Source organism: Podospora bellae-mahoneyi, chromosome 6, assembly GCF_035222275.1.
Source record: "Podospora bellae-mahoneyi strain CBS 112042 chromosome 6, whole genome shotgun sequence".
NCBI classification, from domain to species: domain Eukaryota; kingdom Fungi; phylum Ascomycota; class Sordariomycetes; order Sordariales; family Podosporaceae; genus Podospora; species Podospora bellae-mahoneyi.
In genome coordinates, this window is record NC_085885.1 from 2,329,810 (window position 1) to 2,352,192 (window position 22,383).

The 22,383-nt window shown below is 50.6% G+C and overlaps 8 protein-coding genes across 8 annotated transcripts; 3 read left to right on the plus strand and 5 right to left on the minus strand.

Annotated features, from left to right (window-relative positions):
* Nucleotides 1–1,231: 1,231 nt before the first annotated feature.
* QC761_0094330 (uncharacterized protein) lies at nt 1,232–1,840 on the minus strand (the record flags this gene model as incomplete). Its single annotated transcript, XM_062873001.1, has 3 exons — nt 1,232–1,244; nt 1,311–1,441; nt 1,748–1,840. The coding sequence occupies 3 exons, from the start codon at nt 1,838–1,840 to the stop codon at nt 1,232–1,234; spliced, it is 237 nt and encodes a 78-aa protein (XP_062729645.1).
* Nucleotides 1,841–2,654: 814 nt separating this feature from the next.
* QC761_600630 (uncharacterized protein) lies at nt 2,655–4,821 on the minus strand (the record flags this gene model as incomplete). Its single annotated transcript, XM_062880523.1, has 9 exons — nt 2,655–2,666; nt 2,729–2,792; nt 2,849–2,912; nt 2,967–3,055; nt 3,118–3,234; nt 3,292–3,579; nt 3,639–3,711; nt 3,766–4,233; nt 4,302–4,821. The coding sequence occupies 9 exons, from the start codon at nt 4,819–4,821 to the stop codon at nt 2,655–2,657; spliced, it is 1,695 nt and encodes a 564-aa protein (XP_062729646.1).
* A 107-nt stretch (nt 4,822–4,928) lies between these two features.
* QC761_600620 (uncharacterized protein) lies at nt 4,929–7,930 on the plus strand (the record flags this gene model as incomplete). Its single annotated transcript, XM_062880522.1, has 8 exons — nt 4,929–5,073; nt 5,153–6,468; nt 6,527–6,641; nt 6,689–6,847; nt 6,900–7,081; nt 7,150–7,497; nt 7,571–7,757; nt 7,815–7,930. The coding sequence occupies exons 2-8, from the start codon at nt 5,170–5,172 to the stop codon at nt 7,928–7,930; spliced, it is 2,406 nt and encodes an 801-aa protein (XP_062729647.1). The 5' UTR covers nt 4,929–5,073; nt 5,153–5,169.
* A 377-nt stretch (nt 7,931–8,307) lies between these two features.
* QC761_600618 (uncharacterized protein) lies at nt 8,308–9,240 on the minus strand (the record flags this gene model as incomplete). Its single annotated transcript, XM_062880521.1, has 3 exons — nt 8,308–8,696; nt 8,759–8,840; nt 8,899–9,240. 3 exons carry the CDS (start codon nt 9,238–9,240, stop codon nt 8,308–8,310), a joined length of 813 nt encoding a protein of 270 aa, XP_062729648.1.
* An 809-nt stretch (nt 9,241–10,049) lies between these two features.
* Nucleotides 10,050–10,347, plus strand: QC761_0094370 (uncharacterized protein; the record flags this gene model as incomplete). The annotated part of the gene is made up of 2 exons (XM_062873002.1): nt 10,050–10,068; nt 10,140–10,347. The coding sequence occupies 2 exons, from the start codon at nt 10,050–10,052 to the stop codon at nt 10,319–10,321; spliced, it is 201 nt and encodes a 66-aa protein (XP_062729649.1). The 3' UTR covers nt 10,322–10,347.
* A 4,466-nt stretch (nt 10,348–14,813) lies between these two features.
* Nucleotides 14,814–16,302, minus strand: QC761_0094380 (uncharacterized protein). The gene is made up of 5 exons (XM_062873003.1): nt 16,151–16,302; nt 15,924–16,065; nt 15,407–15,478; nt 15,111–15,284; nt 14,814–15,055 (listed from the first exon to the last, which is right to left on the minus strand). Exons 1-5 carry the CDS (start codon nt 16,201–16,203, stop codon nt 14,942–14,944), a joined length of 555 nt encoding a protein of 184 aa, XP_062729650.1. The 5' UTR covers nt 16,204–16,302; the 3' UTR covers nt 14,814–14,941.
* A 1,957-nt stretch (nt 16,303–18,259) lies between these two features.
* Nucleotides 18,260–19,978, minus strand: QC761_0094390 (uncharacterized protein; the record flags this gene model as incomplete). Its single annotated transcript, XM_062873004.1, has 1 exon — nt 18,260–19,978. One exon carries the CDS (start codon nt 19,976–19,978, stop codon nt 18,260–18,262), a length of 1,719 nt encoding a protein of 572 aa, XP_062729651.1.
* Nucleotides 19,979–20,317: 339 nt separating this feature from the next.
* QC761_600600 (uncharacterized protein) lies at nt 20,318–21,894 on the plus strand (the record flags this gene model as incomplete). The annotated part of the gene is made up of 2 exons (XM_062880520.1): nt 20,318–21,137; nt 21,198–21,894. Exons 1-2 carry the CDS (start codon nt 20,875–20,877, stop codon nt 21,892–21,894), a joined length of 960 nt encoding a protein of 319 aa, XP_062729652.1. The 5' UTR covers nt 20,318–20,874.
* Nucleotides 21,895–22,383: the final 489 nt, after the last annotated feature.

Below are 22,383 nucleotides of genomic sequence, written 5' to 3' on the forward strand. Positions count from 1 at the left end.
TTTGGTGCCGCCTCTTGCTAGGGTAGTGTAGACTGAAAGGCTCCAACGAGCCACACCTTTGAACCCTGCCCACTCCCATGAAGACTCATTCCTCATCAGCTGGCAGCATTACCAAAAGATCAACAGCGAAGTAATATTCGACGAGCTCGGTGGTATGAACCGGCTCGACGCCATCTACTTCTCGGAGTAGCGCAATGCCACCGCGGAGCGCATGATCGAGGTGGCTGGACACCAGCAGTCAACCCTCGACAAGGATGGCAACTCGTCTGAAGCCCCCTCTAGACTCCCCAAGGCGCGTGCCACGTTGGCAAAGGAGATCGGCGATGGTGTGGCTACCTCGGAGCAGTTTATCCAATGTAGGTCGGTTACCGGACCCACATTCCGGGGTTGTGGGGCCGGGATTGGACGACATCCGGAAATAGGGGGCGGCAGGAATAAGATCGATGCATCAAGTCAAATCAAGTGAAGTGTCACGACGCGTGCCATGGCCTGAAAATCAAATGTTACGAATCAGCATCACTTCCATGCTTAGGCCTTTGCTTTGCGTACCTCGCTGCCCTCACATGAAGTAAGCCTTCCAAAAGCCGATATGAACACCTCTGAGGCTAATTTGCCCTGCCTTGGCCTTTTCTTTGATTTTGGTTGTGTTTGAGCATGGCGGAAACACTGTAGGTTGTTTGATGACCGAACCAGGCCGTATGCCAGGTATCAAATGACCCAGTTCCGAGTGGGCGCCACCTGGCAATTTCTGCCCGTGGGCTGAAAACCGTCTGATATTTCGGTATCCAACCTTTTACTGTCTACCAGGTAGTCACAACTCTATTCAGTTATAAACCGACCTGGATATCCCCCCAACAACTTCAGCCGCAGCGGTCTTTACCCTATTGGCAGATGCTACCTGCTAAGGTTCTTCCAGCAAGCCAGATCAAGTGCTTAAATTCCAAGATGATGCATCATGGAAACACTGTACTATATATAATCTCAAATAACAACAACACCCCTCACCAGCCTTGGTGTCCAAAACAACAGACCCCCAACTCCAATCAACAAAATCCTTGAACAAAACAAAAACGATTTCGAGATAAGGCAACAACCCTCCAATTCAATAACACCCAACCCAACGCCTCCCACGATCAAAAAGCAAATAGCACAAATCCAATTGCAATGCCGGAAAGTTCCCGCCAACTGGTAAGCAGGGCAAACTTATGATCACCTGTTAACTTGGCCTCTCCTATGTCTGGCTCCTGTGCAAGCTAGAAATACAGTCATGTTAGGCATCTTCCTCGTTACTGTAGGTAGAATGAACCTACAAACCATCCTCTCTGTCTAACAGACGCTCCCAAACAGTAGAAGCAGACTCGGACCCAACTGCAAGAAACCGGTTCACGACTAGCGGAGCAGTGAATGTTTTATGTTTCTCCTGTGTCTCAAATTTGTGGTTCTGTGATGGGAAGGCATGTTAGCTTGCTGATAATGTTGGGCTGGGTATATTGGTTCAGTTTCGAATACTGCTCGGGAAGCGACACAAGACGCAGTATGTGTAGTGGGAGCGTTATGTGTCCTCTCGCCAAGTTTTGAAGAAAAACATAGCTTCCGAGGAACGATCCAGGTTGGGGGAAATTGGGCGAAAAGGATGGGAAGAAAGAAAAAGTGTTAGGAGGGGGGGAAGTTCTGGGGAGGGTGGAAGGAGGGTTTGGAAGGTAGGACACTAGCGTAACAAAGGACGTCCTTAAAAGCTAGAACTTACAATATTGAGGTGAAGATGCCAGTGCTCTGAGATATCTGTTGACCGAGACGAGGTCAGACGTTGAGATGTGGGGCCGGTTGTTCCAACAGCCATGATAGGGAGACCAATCGGGAATATGGCAGCTGAGGGTGGCGCAAACTTTTGTGTCTGGGGAAGTTCCCGGGGAAATGCTTGTCAAGGCTTCAAGGAGGTCGACATTTGGAATTACAGTGGCGACAACCATCGTATATATAGACGTCTTTCATTGCCCTGCCTGCCCTACTGTCAATGACTCCTACCTGCCCTCTGTTCTCCATATGCAACAGATGCCCATAAAGCCTCATGGTTCTTCACTTTGGACATGTTTAAAACCTATCATTGCCCTTGCTCAGGCTCTTGACAAGATATCAGAAACTTGGTTGCCGGTATGTTTGGTTTGGGGTGACACACGAGAGTTTCTGGAGCAGAGGTCGTTGAGTAAGCCACGCTGTTCACCGGTTTTGGCTGGGTGCTGAGGAAAGCGCCACGACTTTTGCCGGTTGTGGCGGGCCGTTGAAGAGAAAAGCCACAGAATTCGCCGGTCGTGGCTCGTGTTGCATATCAATGCCGCGTCGGGAGTAGGCGTCCTCCGATGGCAGGTTTGACTAACGGTACTTCCTGCCAGCGAGGGAGAAGAATACTCAATCTATTTTAGGCAGCCGTTCATACGCCCGGTTTCTGGGCTCGTAAATGGCAAGTAACGTCCATGATGCTGCATATGGAAAGCATGCGTCAGAAACATCAAAGCAGGCCTTCACAGTAGATCGATTTCGTGATAAAATCTGCAATGTCTGCCCCTCCCGTCTTCCCTTCCTTCTTCACGCTTCAAACCTCTGCCCCCGGCCACACTACCATCCTAACGTACTCATACCGTCCTAAATAAGAGAGTTCAATGGAGGGACTGGTGGTGGTTAGTCAGTGAGTATGAACCATGCCCAACCCTTTGCTTCTGGATCGCCTTACCTTTGCAAACTTGCTCCTCGCTCGAATCTCTGGACCTAGAACAACCAGAACCAGCGGTACCACGCTTTCCAAGCGGCATGTGTCAGTCATTACGACCCCCATCTTTGGTCATGGGCTCACCTCATCAACAGTCCAAATCCACCCAAGAGGAGGGAAGCCTCCATAAAACCGAGGTTAGTGAACACTTCATCTTCCTGTTAGTTTCACACACAAAGAATTGCGGCAAGAACTGTCTTACTTGGAGTCACGCCCAATGGTAGAGCCCCTGCCACAGCATTTCTGCAGAAGCTCTGGGCCGCCATGGCCGAACTGGCATATGTGGCATAGCTTGATGGTTTTTCTTTAGTGTTAGCATGCGGTCTGGCAAAGCCGATTGCGGCACGACTTACACATCAGCGAAATAGGTAAAGACGGCGAGGTAAATCGAATAAGACCCGAACGTGACGACAGTGACGGAAAGAACTGCAAATATCCAGTGAATATCTGGCATCATGAGTGACCCGTACCTAGCGAGGAGGTCAGCGGGCATTGCGAGAGGCTGAAAGTTCAGCAGTTCTGCGTACATGAACATTCCGATGGACATTGCAACACTCAGAAGGCATGCTGTATACAATCTAGCTTCTGGGTTCCAGTCGCTGCACAAGCCAGAAGAATCTGGCCTTTTTCTGAACTGACGGAGAAGACTGAACCTGGGTTGTTCAGTGACATATTTGCGGTAGAGCCGTTCTTGGAAAGGGTAACAAAGATTTCCGAGACCCGCACCGACGACGGTTGCCAGCATTACAAGGCCAGCCTGTCGCGGTGTGAACGAATATGTCGTTTCAAATGTGAGAGGCACTGACACATAGAACCTATAATCCAGTCGTCAGCAGTGTCAGCCAGCTGCCTGGTATCATTACTGGCTTCTCACATGAAGAGCAGCGCCCAGCTGAAAGAGATCCACATACTGAACCAGAATACGACTGGCTCAGTAAAGAGTAGGTCTGTCAAGTCTCCGATTAGGTTCCGAGATACTATTCCGGACAGAGCCAACTTACAAAACGGTCTGGTTAGACTGATTCGAATCATTTGCTTCAGGGTGGCACGCTCTTCTTCCTCTTTCACCTTCCAAGTGATGCGAGGTGTCGACAGTTTTTCATTGCACGGGGCCAAGTCAGCCGAATTGAGGATCTTTGCCCTTCTACTCAAGAGCAGTGGTCCGCGGCATTCCTGAAAGAAAAAGAAAATCAGGGCCATGAGAAGGGCGTTGGCAATCAGCTGGTGCCAGTAGATCCAGCGCCAACCCAAGGGTTCAACTACGAAGTTTGACGCCAGCTGACCTATTCCGCCTGAGAAGGATGCTGTTGCGAACAACGACATTGGCATACCACGCTCGTGGGGCTGGTAAATGTCTGCGATAATGCCTCCAACCATGGTGCTGAATGTGCTGGCACCAACACCTTGAAAGAACCTGGTAATCAGGAGTCCCGAAAGATTGTTGACAAGAGGAATAAGCAGGGTACAAACTGACATCCCATCGACGTGCATTAGCGTCACAACCGTCACCCGGGGGATGGGTCCGTTAGGTACCTACGGATGTAGAGTCCATATGTACTCAAGAAGACAGGTTTCCGGCCAACAAATTCGCTGAAAGGAGCCAGAACCATTGGCGCTGCAGCAAAGGCTGTTTGAAACGTAGGCATGCCGACAAGGACTACAGTGCGAGATGACCCATATTCGGCGGCGATGGAGCTAACCCCAGAAACGTATGCGGAGATGGAATATGCAGCCATGAATGTTGTGAGAATACTAAGGCCAGCTACAAAATGCTTTTCTTGGGCTGGCCATTTGGTGGGGTCTCTGATTTTCTGAACGGCTTTCTCATGCTGATCTGAGAGAGGTGTGTCCCAAGTCAAGTACCTCAATGTGGTTTCCCGACTTGAGGTTTGGTTTGGCTGATACATCTTATACTTTGGCGGGGTTGAACATGCTGCAGCAACGCTGTTGGCTTGGAGTAGGGCAGAATGGATGCCACCTCCGCATTTTTGAGGTAGCGGGGCCTTGTTCTTCTTGCTTTTAATCTTTGTATTCCGCACACAGAGCTCATTAAACATGTGGATACACAGGCATGCTGGCAAGGCTCTGGAGCATGTGCCACACCGGCCAAAGCAGTCGGAGGGCACATCCCGCGATTGCTTATCTCGTAGTTGCACTGCAGTTGCCCGCTTCCAACTTGTGGCACACAAACCATCGCTGGAAAGGATTTCTTCATCGCACAAAATGAAGAGTGTCTGTCCGATTGGAATTAATAGGCCAAGGTTGCCGAAATATAAGACCGCCGACCACTTCTCGATGACAGACTTAGGGTATGTAATCCAAATGTTTCTCTTCTCCGGACAACCCCACCCTACGCGGGTTGTGACGAATCTCCAGACAGGGAATAAGACGATCCCATTCCACCGATGAACCACTGTTACGGGCCGCTTCCCATGCGTGATTTTTGGGGACCCAGCGATGCACCACAGATCCCCTTCGAGGGTGACCCGTTCCCTTACCTCCCATGTGATGTTCAAGATGAAGGGGTAGCTTTCGATTCAAATCATGCTTCTTACGAATATGATTTCCCGCCTATTCACGCCACAAGCGACGCCACGAATGTGCCAATTAGCGGATTGGCATTTCCTATCAACATCGCTTCATCACCCTCACCGCTTCCCGAACATCCGGTTCCGAACCAAGGCTGGGTAGAATCACTCCGTTCCCACAACTTTCTATTACCTGCAGTAAATTATTCGGGTGCCGTCTCCAATCCATTTGCGATTTCCTTGGGCATGAATAACGCAAACACTTATATATCGGTCCCCGAACAGCGGCGTGAATCCGAGCCACGGTATCTGGTCCCAAATGAGACTCATACCCATGACAACTTCATCCCTTGTATGGGCCTCCAATTGGATATCCCAGGTAGTGGAACGGTCTTCCTTCCCGAAGAAGACCCCGATCGGTATGACCTCGAGGAAGTTTTCAGCATGTTCTACCAAGGGAACAGAAACCTTCAGAGAATGTCGCCGCAGCTCATTGAAGCGACCCTGGGCATCCCCTCAGACTCTAACGATTCCCAACACCTGATATGTTCCCAGAACAATGAGCGTCAGTCGGACCAGGACTCAGCCACTCTCGACGCCCTTTCCGCGCAGCCGCAGATACCATCAAGCCCTTCTACACTAGCACAGTCGCCAGATGCTTTATCGGAACCTGCTACAAGCCTCTCGGCACCTCAGAGAGACCGTGGCATCCCTTCCACTTCTAGACCCAGACTTCTGGTGGCTCCTCCGGGTTTCAGTCATTCGCATATCCTGGTCATTACCAGCAACCCTGAGTCATTGCCGGCATCGCTGTGGGATGGAGCGCGGCTTGCCGAACTGGAGAAGGACATAAGGTTGAAGGCCTTGGATATCGAATCCCAAATACCAAGCAGTCAAGATAGCAGTTCACGCGATTTCAATCAGAAACGACAGCGAGTCGATAACCAACCCCAGTCCAATGGCACGCAAAAAGTCTCGAAAGCCAGCGGCGTACCGACAATAAGCTCCTATCCTGCTCTGTTTCCATGTCCTGCTTCTGTTCCAACTTCAGATCCTCTCCCAAGTGCCATGCCTCACAGCCGTGTTCCTAAGCGCAAAGCGAATGCCGAACGACAAGCCACTAGTCAAATCAAGAAGGAGAGCACTTGCTTACTATGCCGAGTAATGAAGGAAAAGGTCTGTACACATACCAGTACAAACACTCCCGCCTCCATTTTTGCTCACACGTTTGCAGTGTAGCGATGGCACACCATGCCTACGATGCGTCAGAGTATTGCAGAATGAGAGATCGATACTACGTGTGCCATGTCAGCCAGCAACACTAGACGATATTGAGCTTTATAGGCGGCGTGAGTATTTGTGCACCTACGCTCTTGATCGATCGCTAATCCTCTAGGCACTCAAATCGGTCTTTTCGTTTATTATTACGAGCAGAGCAGCGAATCGGATCTGCCACGGCGCAGCGCGAGTATCATCGATACCAATCCACTGGAATCACAACTAAGTCAAAACTGCCCACTGACGGTCGCTGATACGTTCGCGGTTCATGAGTTTGGTACGTTCCAGCGATTTGCCCCAAATCTTCTGAACGATGCCAATCGGGAAAGGGAACTTGCCACCCAAACATGCACCAACTTCAGAGGACTTGAGCAAGAGTAGTGTTCTCGCCCGATACTTGGAGTTGCACTTGGCATCCATCATCGAGACGCTGGGCACAAACAACAACTTCATTGCTACTACTCTGAAGGTAGCTGAGAAGTATAGCAGGCCAACAGGGTCGAAGACACGTGTAAGCTATCCGCACCGAAGTATGTGCGGTTACGCAGAAGCTGACAGTAATTCCCCTTGTGTCCAAAGACAATGTTACGGCATGCTTTGTACATCTTTGCCGCAAGATTCCTACGCCGGACCTACTGGGTACAGGTTGATACAGTGACTGAGAACTACAGAGTAGCATGGATGGACGCGCCGTGGCGAGCGTTGCCTGTTTCAACACCAAGGTCACTTGCTGAAGCAGAGACTCTCAACGACATACTGAAAGATCACTTGCGCTTCCTGGAGAAGTCCGTCATCCACGCCTTCACCAAGAAGATTTATGCTAGGAAAAAGGAGGACTGGTTTGAGATCTTTCTAGTGACCTTCATCTTCCAAGTCATCCTCAGTGAGAATCTCGAGATGAGCTTTTACAGTCATTTCCCAGGGCTCGTAAGTATTCGACTTCTCGTTCAGCTTCTCTACTAACACCACTTGAGGATGACAACCTGCTAACCCAGATTAGGAGAAGCCCATCGAGTGCCCCTGGTCAACGTTTGGAGGGCTTCGAAGCTATTCCTCCAAGAGAATTGCTTCTTACTTTTCCGCAATCAATGGTCGTGATCCATTCTTGAAGCCCGGTGCTAGAGCATGGGAAGGCTTCGGGGACACCGAGCGCACGTACTTGGATCAGTGCGGGATTCTGTTGAAAGGTGTGCTCCTTTATAATCTTAACCAGGGCTGATCGGATTACTTACACTGCCTCGCAGAGGGCTATACAAAACGGGATGATTTGGGATTCCGCAGGTCGGCTTCAATGGGAGATGCTGATTCTCCGGGGAGTTGGTGGAAATGGGCCGTGGAAACGATTCTTGGGAACGGCTAGCATCTTCATGTGGTGTCTAGTTCTATTCATATACCACCTGTCAAACACTGGGACGAGCATGCAAAGTCTCTTATTCGCCGTTTGCTAGATGGGACAGGGATAGTGGAGAAGGTGACGTTTCACTTCTTTTTGGGATTGGCCGCCGACATTAACGAGATTAACGACTATCGCAGCAACCTCATTGCTGTGAGTATTATGACTGAATGGCAACGCAGTAGGATGATCGTTTTTCATCCATAAAATATCATGGCCCGCGTCTCAATACTCTCTCTTGGTCGTGCAGCCCCATATCCTCGAAGGTTGGGTTGGATTGCGGCGTGTGGACAAACTGGCCGATATGATCAGTGGCCAATCGTTGGTTACTGAAACATCCATCCTTACTTACCTCTGGAGCTGGTATCATCCGAATCGAAGATCTTGAATAGCAGCAGCTCATTCTGCGACTGTTTGTCAAGAAAGTACCATTTATGGGCCGAGGATCGGTGGACTTGTAGCGTTTCCGCGACGTTGTTCGGAAATACCGTATCGGAAGGTATTATATCTTCCTCGATGTCAATGGTTCTGGCATCGCACAACCCCAACGGCCAGTCCTCGAGGTCAGAGAAGAACGGCCGCCATGAGCTTCGAGTTGGAGATAGGTCAGCACCAATGGATGGCATGATCAGGAGTGAGGCACCTGACTTTATGATCTGCATCCTCCCAGAAAGCAATTGCTCGTCGAGGTTATGTTGCCGGACAATGTACACAGCTCTCTCGATTGCGCTGGCTGGAGAGGAGTCTGCCCAGAGGATTAGCTCCACCTCTGGAGATCATCCAACTATCACTCACCAACATGGACACCACGGACAGGCTGCTCCAAGCTTGACTTCTGCCCGATGTTGCCCGGAAATTCGCGGTTCCTCTTCCGAGTCTTGGGTTGATCAGGATGTGCTGAACTGCTGACAGAAGACACTGCGTCCAACACGTACCTCTACATCAAAGACGACGACTTTCTTGGCCTCGAATCTTTCTGTCAGAAACGCTTCCATTTCCTGAATGTAGCGCTGCTCGATCTCGCTGCCGGACTTCACGCTCTCATAATTGAACTGGTCATCCAGGGTCTGTTCCGCCACCTCGAAGCCATTTTCGTCGAGGCTGAATGTTGCTACCTCGCTTCTGATGTTGGTGACGGTGATATCGGCTGGGATATGGACGTGATTAGTTGAAGAATTTCCTTGCAAAAGCTCCGGTGGGAGGCAGCAGAAATACGGCTTTTCGTTTTTGTATGGTGACTTGTCAAGGTAGAACACTGTTGCTATTGCTGTCTCCATGTTGTATAGCAAAACATCAATCTCTAGAAGATTGTGTTGAGAATGATGATAACCACCAACGCATCAACGATTCGATAAACGAAACAGCACAAAGACCCAACTACCAAGCAGAGCCGCATATTACCTAAAGCCTTCGGCAGCCCTCCGTGGAGGAAGCTATTGATGGCGTTCTCGTTGGATAATCCCACACTTGTTCAATAACCGGGTGCCAAGCCGTCGTGGTTTCAACCGAGTGGTGTCAGGAAGATAGCCCATGCAACTCTCATTGGCTTCCAGGCAGGTTTCCCCCTGTAGGGAGTTTCTTGGCGTTGCTGCACCCTTCACCGATGCTGCAGGTATCCCTCGTTAAATATATCTCTTATAATCCTTGGGCCTACTGGTCTTTGACGCTAGACTGCAAGATTGTCGTCATCACCAACCATCAAGACAAGGCTCTGAAGACGGCAAATCATAGCACTGCCGGACACACCCTTCTAATGAAAAAATCGCTCACGAGACAGCATGGTGGTGCAGCCGGTGAGCAGTGTTGATCGGCGAGTTGTGTGAGGTCGCAGCCTGACATGTGTGCGTTCCCCGCTTTGGGGTTCCCAACTACTGTCACTGGAGTGAAGGATTGCTCAAAGGACGACATGTGAAGACTTTATGCGGGCTTTGGAGGGGGTTGATCTGTAAATTTATAGACACCAGGTTGTGAGATTTAGTGCCCTCCTTTCTCCTCCTTCTGCTCGCATGAACCGATGCATTAAACATCTCTATCGCCAAAGCCAGACTACAGCTTCTCAAATCCGTATACCAACAGCCAATTCAACATGGGCTTCATCGCCACAGGTATTCTCCCATTGCCTCCTTGTCACTGCACCGCTGCTTCTCAACGCTAACACCAAGCCCTCGGTCACCAGAGGAACAGAAACAGCCATGGAAGAACTTTGCCCAGACCGGGGGAAGTAATGCCTCTTACGAGAAGCATCAGCTCTACCTCCAGACCTCCGGAGGTAGACCCTGGAATGAGTGGTTGAAGGAGTACAAGGGGATTGTCGCTGCTCCGAGGACTCCGGCACCGCCTCCTGTCTCCGATGACTAATCAAAGTTGAGTAAAAGGGGGTTAAGGGAAGAGCGGAGTATTGTGTTTATTTGTGCACTTTGCACTTTGCCAGCCTGCTATACAGCCTTCTGGCGTGATACTACGGTCAATTTAACAAGTCTTTCTATGCCATTCTCCGAGCGTGATATGAAAACGAAAACAAATTTTCCTTCAAAGTATTGAACCTCTCTCGTCATGACAAAGAGTCCACTAGCGACCATCAGCAAAATGGCATCAAACCGGTGCCCGGTCCCGCCCTGCTCCGCATGTCGCCACTTCTCGGCCCCACATCCCCGGAGTTGTGGGTCACCAAACGACACCATTCCTCGGCCCCACATGCCCAGGCAGCCAAAAAACCCGGCCGAAAAGCCGGCAGGCGAACAAAGCTCTCCCGGCCGCCACCTCTCCGCCGCCAACACAAATTACCTCCCTCTTCCACTCCACCAAAGAAAACAGGAATTTTCTCCCGACCTCATCCATTTGTTGTCACCTTTGCTTTGCCTGCACTTAGCTCCAGCATCTTTGCTTTTCCTGCCCCTTCACCTCGACAAAATATCACTTTTGCCTAACGGGTCGACTCTCCATGCTGGCAGATGGTGATAGGCGGTGCGGGTTCAAGAAGGCATCCCTTATGAACTTGTTCCCTCGTCGGGCAGAGGTGGAACTGAACTGAGGTTGAAGCGTTCACAAAGCAGATGAGAGCCAGTGATGCCCTCACCACCAGCTGGTTCGCTTGAGCGATATGCCATTCGATCATTTGTGGTGGGTGTTTGGGGATGGTGTGGTTATGGTACGTTTGGCTTAAAAAAATGGACTTGTGGGCTTGCAAGAGTTCTTCCTTGCCGACTCGTACGGGAGGGTTGGGAGTTCTTTCACAATTTTCCAGTCGAATGGGGGGGGGGGAGGGGGGTGTCCAAACAGGGTGGTGTTTAATGTAAAGGGCGGGGTGGTTTGGTGGGCTTGGCGGGGATATATCTGTCATGGTATCCTGCTTGGATGGCTTCCTTTGTTAGATAAGGTTGATGGCTTGGTGGTACTAGTTAATTCCACTGTCTGGCTTGCTAGCTCCGCATATGGTGACTCACTAACATGTTTCACTCTACATGACATACCGTGTCACTTCTCGCTATCGCATCGAGCTTTAGCCCACATCCGGTGTGGTCGATGCGATGAGATGGTCTCATCTCATCTTATAACACGAGATCGTAGGAGACAAATAAGCCAAAACGAACCCCCCGTCTCATCTTACGTCTCATGGGACGAAAGTTATCTTTCTAAGGGTTTTCTAGAGGCTTTTTTGGCCACCAAAAACATAATAATGTTTGGATTTTTCCTCATGGGAACGTTGTGTGGGTTCCCAGTAAGGTTGGTAGCTAGGTAAGGGTGAGGTCGGTGGCTTGGGTGAGCGTGAGGGTGAGGGTTGCGGCTCTGTGGCCAATAACGCTACCGAGGTCTTAGGCCGGAAGAGCCACCGGAGGTCTTATAAACCGGTAAGATGAGATAAATCGTAAGGGCAGTGGGATGAGACAACACGAGAGCCATCTTATCTTATCTCATTGGCCATCCTGCCCCGCATCCAACATCAAACCATTTAAACTCTTGCAGATATTGATGCGTGACTTGCAGGGATGTGTCGTGGATGATACTCGGGATGGGGTTTGTGCGTCAGGTTTGACTCCCCGTGTTATCTTTGGGAGGCTTGAGGGAGGAAAAGTCAAACAGGTATTGTGATCATTCTGTTTGGGAAGCGCAGTAAGGTTGTGCAGCATAAGAAAAATTTGTGGGCATTTTATTTCAGATGTAGGTCATATTACCACGAACGAGATTTTGAAGGGGTGTGTGATGTCCAGCTGTTTAGAGGGGAAGCATAGGGTTGTGGTTAGGCCAATGCTTGTCCTGGAATTGCACCAGGGAAAAAGGCGTGGCAGGCATGATGACCGCCGTCAGGACACTCTCAAAGTTGCTATGACCGGCGGTGGCCCCCGATGAAACGAAACTCCATAGAAAACGTCAACAGTTTTCAACGGCTCGATTGCGGTGGCATCACATTGACTTGGTCAGGTATTCAAATATGGGTAGAGTGGCGCCATGGAGACGACCACATCCAGTCTGAGAAAACCTTACGGCACAAGGGCAATAAATCATTTTTGTCCAGCCGTAAAACTTTCTCTTTCGACATCTTAAATTCTCTTTTCCAGTCACCAACACGACCTGATCAAATCCAAACCCATAGTTCGACCCTTACATCCATCCACAGGCATCCTCAGCCAAATCGACACCCCAAAGAACAAACCTAGATCAATCAATGGGTTCCACCTCTGAAACTCTCCCAGTTGGCGGAAGAGTAGCCTTAAATTAGCTAGAGCGGATCGACAAGAAAATAGATGAGGCTCAAAGATCTCTCGACAGGAGCTTCTTTTTTCTGCAACTGTGTCTCAATGGACAAAATACCGAGAATTGGGATCAAGAGGTGCGTACGTTCTTCTTTTACCTGCCCATCAACTGGATTTCCCTTCTTTAAAGGCTAATCTACTGCAGGGGCTGATCGTCCGGCATGCCTGGGCGAGCAGACGCATCTTGCAGCTCCGAGAGGACCGTGAGAGGGCGGAGGGTGAATTGAGAGATGTTCAGAGAACGGCTGCTGAGGGTAACGACAAGCAGTGAGTCGGATGTGATTTTGGAGATGGTTTATTTGGGATGGAGGGTCTATGGTATCTTTTCTTGGGGACAAGGGAACGAAAAATGAAGCGGGGCACATCTTCCAAGACTTCGGGCTTGCGATCTGCGATACCATCGTTTGGGAACGCGCAGCTTGCCAGCAGTTGATCCACCTGTTCAGAAAGGCTATCTAGAAGCCGTAATCTTTTACGTAGTAGCTAGTGGTGGTGGCTGAAGTGTAAATAAGGCCCTGTAAGGCCCTACCTAGTAAGTGTGGTGGGTTTAATGGGCGCTGTGGGCGCTGTGGGTGCGTTTAGAAAGCCCCGTCTGAACCGATTCACAGCGAAAATGGTCTGAATATATCTAGACTGAAAGTAAAATAGCTGCTGAATTATTTCAGGGAAAAAAGATTACATTTCTGAATAGTTCAGAATGGATAGATTCAGTAGGAATTTTGGGCCAAAAGATCGCGCCCTTATATGTGGAATCATCTTTGTTACTATCCCCTTAATACATCCATCAAACAGACCATTATAACCCCAAGTCGGTCAAAACTCCAAAAGAAATGCTCGAGACAGCAGCACCTTTTCAAATCATGTAGAATAAAGCCTGAAGAACGATCTAACGAAGAGACTAGGTGTTGAAAATATGGTTTGGGCGTGATGATCAAAGTTCATCGGAATGAAGGGATACGGCGTCTTGTGGGCGCACATTTAAAGAGAATTTCTCCTACAAATATTCCGCCCTTATACACAACATGTTGATCTTCTTTCTCACGGATGCATGACGTTAATCCACCCCTACCCGTTACCAAATCCGGCTTTCCTCCACCCATCTCCACCTTTCCCAAAGGACACCCATATTTGGACAGCGGTGCCATGGCCGAGCTCCGACTGGCATATCGCGCAACATTGGTTTTGTTTACACACTTGCAAATCTTGCATGGTTCTCTGAGTTTTTATTTTCTAGACTTGGATTTTGTGGACACAAAGCGTTACTTGACACACTCAGAAGTCAATATCACCAATGTCCACAGAAAGCAGACACATATCCCGCATTATCGTTGCTATCTTATTCCCTTCTTCATCCAGCCAGCCTCATGCTGTGACATTTTCTTTTCTTCTCAAATTTCTCACTGTGGCTATCGTGTAAGAAATTCTTGTTTGAGTTTACACAGATTTACAAAGATTTTGCCCCATTTCTCCAGTCCCAGCTATCCGCAAGTGGCATAGATTGCCACTCTCTCAAATGTTTGCTGAAGTCTGAGCTAAAAACAAGAACTCCCAGTCGACTTCAACTAGCCTTGATCTTATCCTCAGCTTACTATCCCAAGATATTTCCTTTTCTCCCAACTCTCTTCACTTTCACGTCCCTAGTCTCAGTCTCAGCAAAACTCCGTCGCCATGCCCTCAAATCTAAGAACCTCCACACTGTCTTCCAGGAATAGAAGAAAGATGATATTGTCGGAATCCTCTGTTGTCTTGAAGGTAATAGTCATCAGGACGGCACCAAAACTGGCAACTCTCCCGAGCTCTAGCATCTTGGGAAAGGCCTGTAGCTGTCTGGACAAAGACAACCTCGCCGCGAGGATACAGAGATGACTACCACAGACCCTGGTCACAGTTTTATTTGCCTCAGTCTTTCTGTCTTTACTGATATCTGGAAGTCGAAGAGATAGACGCCGAGTGGTGAGCAGAAACCGAAAAGACTACAGTGTAGAGTTGTAGGTCTCCACATCTCCACATAATGGCGTGGGAAGGTCGAAAAGGTTCAGCATCAGCTCATCATATCATGACAGGACCATTCAACATCCATTTAATAATCGTGATTACGAGACGCATACTTCCATCAAGGTTTCTGCCAGAACGACAAGAAATCGACTGGGCATCATTGGAAAACCAAAACAATCAGCACTATGCTAGCAATATATGCCATGTGCTTTCAAAAAGACAAAGACTGTATTTAATCAGAATTACCAGAAGATGGCACTCTTTGTTTGACCGCAGCTAGCCTCTCCCGGGCCAGACGTTCCTCCTCATTTCTCATCCCCTGCAACTTCCCAAGCATCTCGTCTTTCTATACGGCGTCAGCGTGTCCCAGGCTAGACCAGGTAGGTGCAGAAATAACATACAAATTTGACGAGATTGGTGGGGTCATCCCCTGCATTCTGTGCCACTCCAATGAACATATGGCTTGTGATCCGGATCTGGAGTTCGAGACAGCGGAGTCGTTCGGTAATATCGCGATGCAAATCCTCCGTCATTTTGGTGAGCTGGTTCGCGGTGGGATTAGCGTTGTCGTGCGGCTGCAAGAACACCGAGTCAGTTTCTGGTTGTGGAAGTGGTATCAAGAGTACGGTGGGACGAATCAAAACGACCTAGCGTGAACATGAAGATAAAGGCAGACCCAAAAGGAACATCAAACTACAGAGGATTGGTGATCATGAATACTGAGAGTTTGAACCCTGGCAGTTCTCTCAGCAACCCTGACATCAACAACCTGTCCTCCCGTCAGCGAAAGTGTACAAGACAACAAACTGGTAAGTCACATCGCAAATTGCCACCCATGCCAAGGCAGTGCTTGACGCTGACCCCGGCCGCTACGCCTTTTCGAGAACGCAGACAAATCCGAAACGACACCGGTTAAGCAACCCTCCCTGGGACTTCACGCCACTACCGTATGTGAGGTTAGGCCAGTTGAGTCACCTCGGAACTTGGTTGCTGAGGCTGGTCCCATCAACCGCATTCAAGTCCTGCAAGCCCATGCCGGTATTGCGCTGAAGAAGCCACGCAAGACGATGTGTCCTCGGCAACCGAGACGCTCAAACGAGACGCCATCGCAAAAGTGGCGGAGATCAAAGAGATGAGGAGAATGGAGAGATGATCTTTCCATATGAGGCTGGTTGGGCAAAGAACTGGGCAAGGGGGCAAAGGGGAAGACTTACCACCTGGTCAGTGGTGCTGGGTTGGATCTCAGCCATTGTTGTTGACGGGAGGATGAAGTGATCGAAAAGATTGGCATGAAAATATATAGAGATGATGGGAATCTGGGATATGAAAGACCCAAGGTCGATTACTGGTGAACACCTGGGTTAAGAGTGAGAAGGAAGAATGGAAAGGCAAAGGGATCGGTTTGGGGAGAAATTCGAAGAGGTGGCCTGAATATATATACCTGTGGGTTGTGTGTCTGTGCGCGCCTGCAAATCTCTCGGGGCAAGTAGCCATCACTGTTGGCTGGCTGTGATCCTTATTCACTTGTGGTGGGGCCTGGGCAAGTGAATGTGTTGCAAGCTCAGAGAAACCTGGAGCAACAGTAGATGTGGGACCGAGTCATAGACATCTCAGTTTTCAGAGACCTCCGTCATATTCCATAGTTAAAAATGGGAAGGAAGAAGTAACGGACGGCCCCCACCTCACTGCAGCAACGGCATTTTTCTGGTACTCACAGCAGCAAACCATTTGTTGTGATAAGTTGGAACGACTCCCGTCCCAATTTGCGACCTTTTCAAACAATACCGCCTGTCAAGATGACCTCAAACCGCGGAAAAGCTGGTGCTGGAGAGGGAGGTGCCCTTTCAATAGCCGCCAGAAGATTTCGGAAGCGCCGTGAAAAACGCGCTGCTGCTGCCGCTGCTACTACCTTCGACATTCACCCAGACTCCTGCCGATGCCGCTCCGACCCCCGCCCTCCAGAAAGCCCAAGAAATTTCCGGGAAGAGATACACCAAGAGACAGCGTCAGGCCCGTGTGACCGAACGTCAGTTGAAGTATTCGGTGAAGAAAAACCGCGAGATGAAGGGCAGGATCAAGAAGTTGGAGGCGAGGTTAGACAAGTTGGAAAAGGCGGCCACAATACGCTTTGCGCGGTATTAGACGAACACTTAGCAGACTAATACAGCCATTGGCTACATACTTGACTAGCAAGAAGAAGAGCACCGAGAGGCAAATATATGTCTGTGAGTCACTTCGCCCATGTTCCTTCGTTTTACGAACAGACAGCTAATGCATATGGCACAAATCACAGAAGGCAGGCAATTGGTTGAAATTACAGACCAAAATCCCGTTGTGAGAAATAGATTGAAAACGATCTGGTGTTACTGATGTGTACGAAGGAAGAGGAAGGCATGGATGTTTATTTTGAACTTTTCGGCCCGATGTCTTTGTAAAGTAGACATAGCTTCATCTAAAGTGTCTACAGCTTTTCAGGTTTCAGTTTGACTACCCAGGTATCTACAAAGCCAAAACCCCCACCCAAGTACCGCCACTCGAGCGCTTACAAAACGATGGCGCTTATCTAAACTACCGGGCTTACACCTAGCTTGCCGTCTCATCTCACCAGATCTGCCAAGACGATCTCATCTCATTGGCAATATTAGCTACTATCAAGGCTGAGCCACACAGTCCGGACTGGGCACTCGTCCAATCCATGTACTTCAAGTAGGTATAATTGCCAAGGCCAAAGCTGTCGTTCTGACCGGCCCACGGGATGCGCCGACAACAAGAAATGATCTTGTTGTTGTAGAAAACTACATGGTAGACAATCGGAACAAGAAGCGATAGATCGAGGATAAAAGAAGAGTAAAGCAAGAAAAACAGCGGCCTAACATCATCTAAGCAGTAGCCACACATTCCAAAAGCAGTAGCTAGATACGATCAAAATGGAGTTGCCATTGCCTCCAGCACTGCGGCAATTCCTGCATCATGATATCAGATTGTACCAACACAACCATCATGGGTGCATACCGGGTTCAACGACAGCTTGTCAGCCCAAAGCTCTTCGTCCCCGCGGCAACACTGCTTCAGACACAGCGCCATATACTGCGAACTGCACCTGGAAAAATGACCACTAGGCTTTCAAATACAATCAATAGGCCTTTAAAGATAATTAAAAGGCCTTTAAAGACGTTTACAAGGCCCATTAATTTAGTCTCGATGTATGGTTTACATCATCAAATGGGCCAACCTACTTGTGTGTATCAATTGTTTTGTGGTGAGGGTGCATGGTCACCAACACTCACCCCTGTCCGTCACCCACGGGACCTCCATTGCTAACTAGCCTGGTTTTTCCAGGTTCTGATTCCAAGATCGTTGTTTAAAGACTCTCGCCCGGCCCGGCCGTCTGAACGTCCTCCCCACGAACCGACGTCCCGCGCCTGATGATTTGGCCCACTTGATTGGGCAGTCTTGGCCCAGCAGAGTGAGTGTGAACGGTACGGTCAACTGGCATTTATCCAACTAGCACTGCAATGACTTTCCAAACCAACGCATACCTTCATGGCTCCTACTTCGGCCGACGGAACGGATGTGCCTCCGTATTAAAGACAAACTCATCAAGGCTGATGATGTCCGGAGGCGAAAACATCAAGTAAAAGTACTTGAGCGTCTCCGCCAAAAAAAAGCTCTCCATCGAGTCCAGCCTTCGTGTCTCGCCCTTCACAGTCACATCAGCAATAGCCGAGTACGCCAGCTTCGTCTCGGTGGACTTCATCACGCTCTCAAACATACGCCACGCCACCTCCCTCAGCTCCTCCTTGCCCGTCATGCGGTATAGCAAGAACACACTCTCGATGGCTTCCGGCCTCAGAATGTACCTCGGGTCGCGCGCGTTGGAGAAGCCCTTCTTCAAGCCCCGGGCACCCTCCTTCTCCCACTTCTCCTCGTCCCACACACATGGCTCCTTCACTGAGCCGCAGCGCACAAGGCCAAAGATCTCGGGCATCAAACCTGTCGGGAAAGCGTCGTACGCCCATCCACAACCACGCGCGATGCGCCCACCGATGTCGACGTGCTCTGGGAGGTTGAAGACCTTGCCCCCAAGCCCAAACATGCCACCCACAAAACAGGACAAATGCTGACTTTCGGGGACGTGATCAATCTTGTCAGATCGCACAAACGCATCGCCCACAAAAAGGATATCGTGAGGATTGTCCTCGGCCGGTATCATGGGTCGGAAAACCAGGTGTTCCACCACAACCTCCATGGCGGCGCGGTGCATCTTTTCGTAGCGCGGTTCCTGGCCGCCAAGCAAAATGGCCATCTTGGGCAAGTACTCGTACAACGAGTCTGCAAGGGCGCCGAGCGTGAAGCCTGACTCGTGGTTTAGCGTCCCCTCGCGAAAGTTGATCAGCTTGGGCCACATGCCGGGCAGTTTGGACGAGGACTGGGTGCGCTCGAGGAGGTCGGTGACTCGGCTGACGGCATCGTAGAACTTGGGATCTCCGGTGAGCTGCGACAGTCGCGTAAATTCGAGACTCAAGGAGGCCGGACAAGCAGAGGGATCGTTCGTTCCGGCAACTTGGGTGCCCCGCTTGGCGTCCTTGAAGTTGAGCCAGAAGCCCGGCATACGGTTGGGTGTGTCAAAAGCCATGTAGAGCATGTTTCCCAGCTCTGTAGCCTTCTCCAAGAGGGCCCTTTCTCCACTCAGGTCGTAGGCGCTGAGCAAGCCGCCGAGGTGTCGGATCGTGGTCTCGAACAGATTGGCGCTGGTGACGGTCGTGTCTGCCCAGTCCAGCTGGGCTGCTGCTGTTGCAGCGGACAGGAACTCATCGTGAAGGCCCATTATCCAGAGTGTATCCAGCGCGTCCACCAGTGTCGCAGCCCACCCGCCAAATGTCGTCTTGCCTTCTCCACTAACCGGCGCCAGTTCGTCACGAAGCCATGCGTGCTTCCTGTAGCTCTTCCAACTCTTCTCGAAGGCATTGCGCACCGCTTCCTGTCGCTTTACGGTCGTCGCATCGTGTGTATAATCGCGGAAATGGTGCTGGACAGGTGGGAACTGCTTCGGTGAGCTCGTGGGAAGAGAATGGATCAGCTTCGCAGGATATCGTTGGCGAACCGTGGTCCAGTCGAAGCTGCTGGGTTTGAAGCGGATTTTGCCATCAGGCCTCGATGGCTGCGGTGGGGGGCGGATGGGGGAGTCAAATGGGCGGAAGAGGCCGACGACGAGGAGGAAGAAGACGACGGCGAAGAAGGTTCGCACGATGCGCCGGCCCTGGATCATTGTGTCGGGCGGTCCAGAGGTTTGTGGACGGGATGGAATGGAAGTCAAGCCACAGTGGCATAATTACCCCACGAAAGACGGGAGGTCAACTGTGGGTCTCCCCCAACTTCCCCAGCCGCCCAGCCACAGCAACTGGCAGAGCTGACATGTGCCCAGAAGCTCGGAAGTACCGGGGATCTTCTGGGGATTGCGTCGGCGCTAAGGCGCATGAACCAGCCGACTCCGATCTCGGCATCGAGGAGTGGACTCGGCCGTTGCTCTGCCGTGTGTCGGTGCAACGCATTGATAGGGAAGCCGGGTGGGCAGGTTGTGTCACTCATCAAACAGCTGCTGCTGAGAGCTTGACGGGGTAGCTCTGCCCGATGGATTTTTGGATTTACCATCTCTTTTATCTCCCAGAGCCATTTCACCTGTGACTGATGCAGCCCATGACCAAGAAGCGTTATTAAAAAGCCGGCGAGCTGAACTTTGTGTGTATGTGATATCCCGCCTCTCTTCCACCCACGTTCTGGAGCCATTCGCTTTCGACGCGTTTGCTTTTGATACCGAATCACCAAGCCCCGACTGTGAAGGGGCTCGTTGTCTCTCTTCAATTTGATCACGTCTTTTCTTCCTCCTCATTACTCATCTTCACCCTCTTCCCTGCTCAACCGGACAAATAAATTCCACTCTGGATCCCGACAATTTTTTGGCACCTTTTTGGAAGCTTGGCAGACCCCGTCTCCGCAGCAAAAACCAGCATTATTTTTTTGTTTTCTTTCGCGGATAAAGGCGGGCTCTGTTTGTCACTCTCACAGCAGCCCCTCAGTCACTCTCTTCTTCGGTGTGTATGTGTTTCCAGACATCAATTGGCGTGCCACTCCTACAAGACCATCTCACTCAAGTAGAATTGTGAGATGAAGGAGAGTGGAATAAACGGCGGCTTGGAAACTCTCAAACCGCCTCATCAGATTCTTGCAGTCGCAACTTCACCCCTCACCACCACAACCACGGCAATCATGGACGCCAAAACTACCACCACCACCACCAGTGCCGTCCCCCCAAGCGAGCAAACCACAAAATGGAACACCAAAAACCTCCCCTTCCGCCTCGGCGCCGACCTCATCTCTGCCGCCTCAGCAGCCGTCCTCGTAGCACCCATCATCTCAGTCATTGACCGGTATTTCTCCCCCCCTTTTTCCCCCGTTATCTCACCCTCTAGATCACTAACATCCTCCAGATCAATAATGGAAAACGCCTCAGGCCGCTCCCCCCTCCTAACCTCCCTCCGCACCTCTCTCACCACCTTCCTCACCTCCCCCAAAACAATGTTCCTCTCCAAACCCTTCGGCCTCATCTTCGCTCTCTACGGCGGCACCTACCTCACAGCCAACACCCTAGACACCTACCTCTCAACAACGCAATCCCTGCCCCCCACATACGTCTCCTCCGGCCCAGAAAAGTTCATCGCCTCCTCCACAGCAAACATAGGAATCTGCATCTACAAAGACCAAGTTTTTGTCCGCCTGTTTGGTCCCCCGGGCATCACCCGCCCTGTCACCCTCCCGTCGTACGCACTGTTTGCGATGAGGGATTGCATGACGATTTTCGCGTCTTTTAATGTGCCGGGGCTGCTGGGGCCGAGGATACAGGAGAGGCTGAGCGAGGGGTGGAGGAGGTCGGGGCCGACGGGGGCGACGATGGCGCAGTTTGCCGCGCCGGCGGCGGTGCAGGTTTTCAGCACGCCGGTGCACCTTTGGGGGCTGGACATTTACAACAGGCCGGGAGTGGGGGTGGGGGAGAGGGTGAGGTTGGTGGTGAGGAATTGGGGGGTGAGCACGGCGGCGAGGGTGTGCAGGATCGTGCCGGCTTTTGGGGTGGGGGGGGTGGTGAATTTCAAGGTGAGGGGGGGGTTGATGGGGGGGTTGGGGGAGTGAAGAGGGTTCGGAAAGGTGTGCGCAGAGCCCGAGGTTGGGGCTCGAGGATTTGGCGTGTCGGGGAGAAAGAGAAGAAGAGGTGGCAGCGGTTGTTGTTGTTTTTGTCTCAAACTAATGTGGCATGATCATCTGGCGTTTGACAAAGTTTGGTTTTTTCTTTTCTTTTTTTTTTCTTTTACTTTGTAGAAAGGTTTGGGATATTTCTTCTTTTTCGGTACAGGCATTTTTGGGGCGTTGATACCACACCGCGCGGGTTGGAAACAGTCAAGTTTCTGTTTCGAATGTCGATTTTGAGAATTGCCTTCTTCGTGAGTGGGCTAGCGCCGCACCGGCTTTGGCCTGTATACGGGGTGTGCTACCCTCTGCTGGGGGTGTGTTAATGGTAGCGATGCTAGGCCCATTCTGCCACTCAGGTTAGACTTGCCTAAAGTTAAAATTGGAATTACAATTCCTTAGTTGAATGATTTCGTGGCCCATAAGTATCACGCC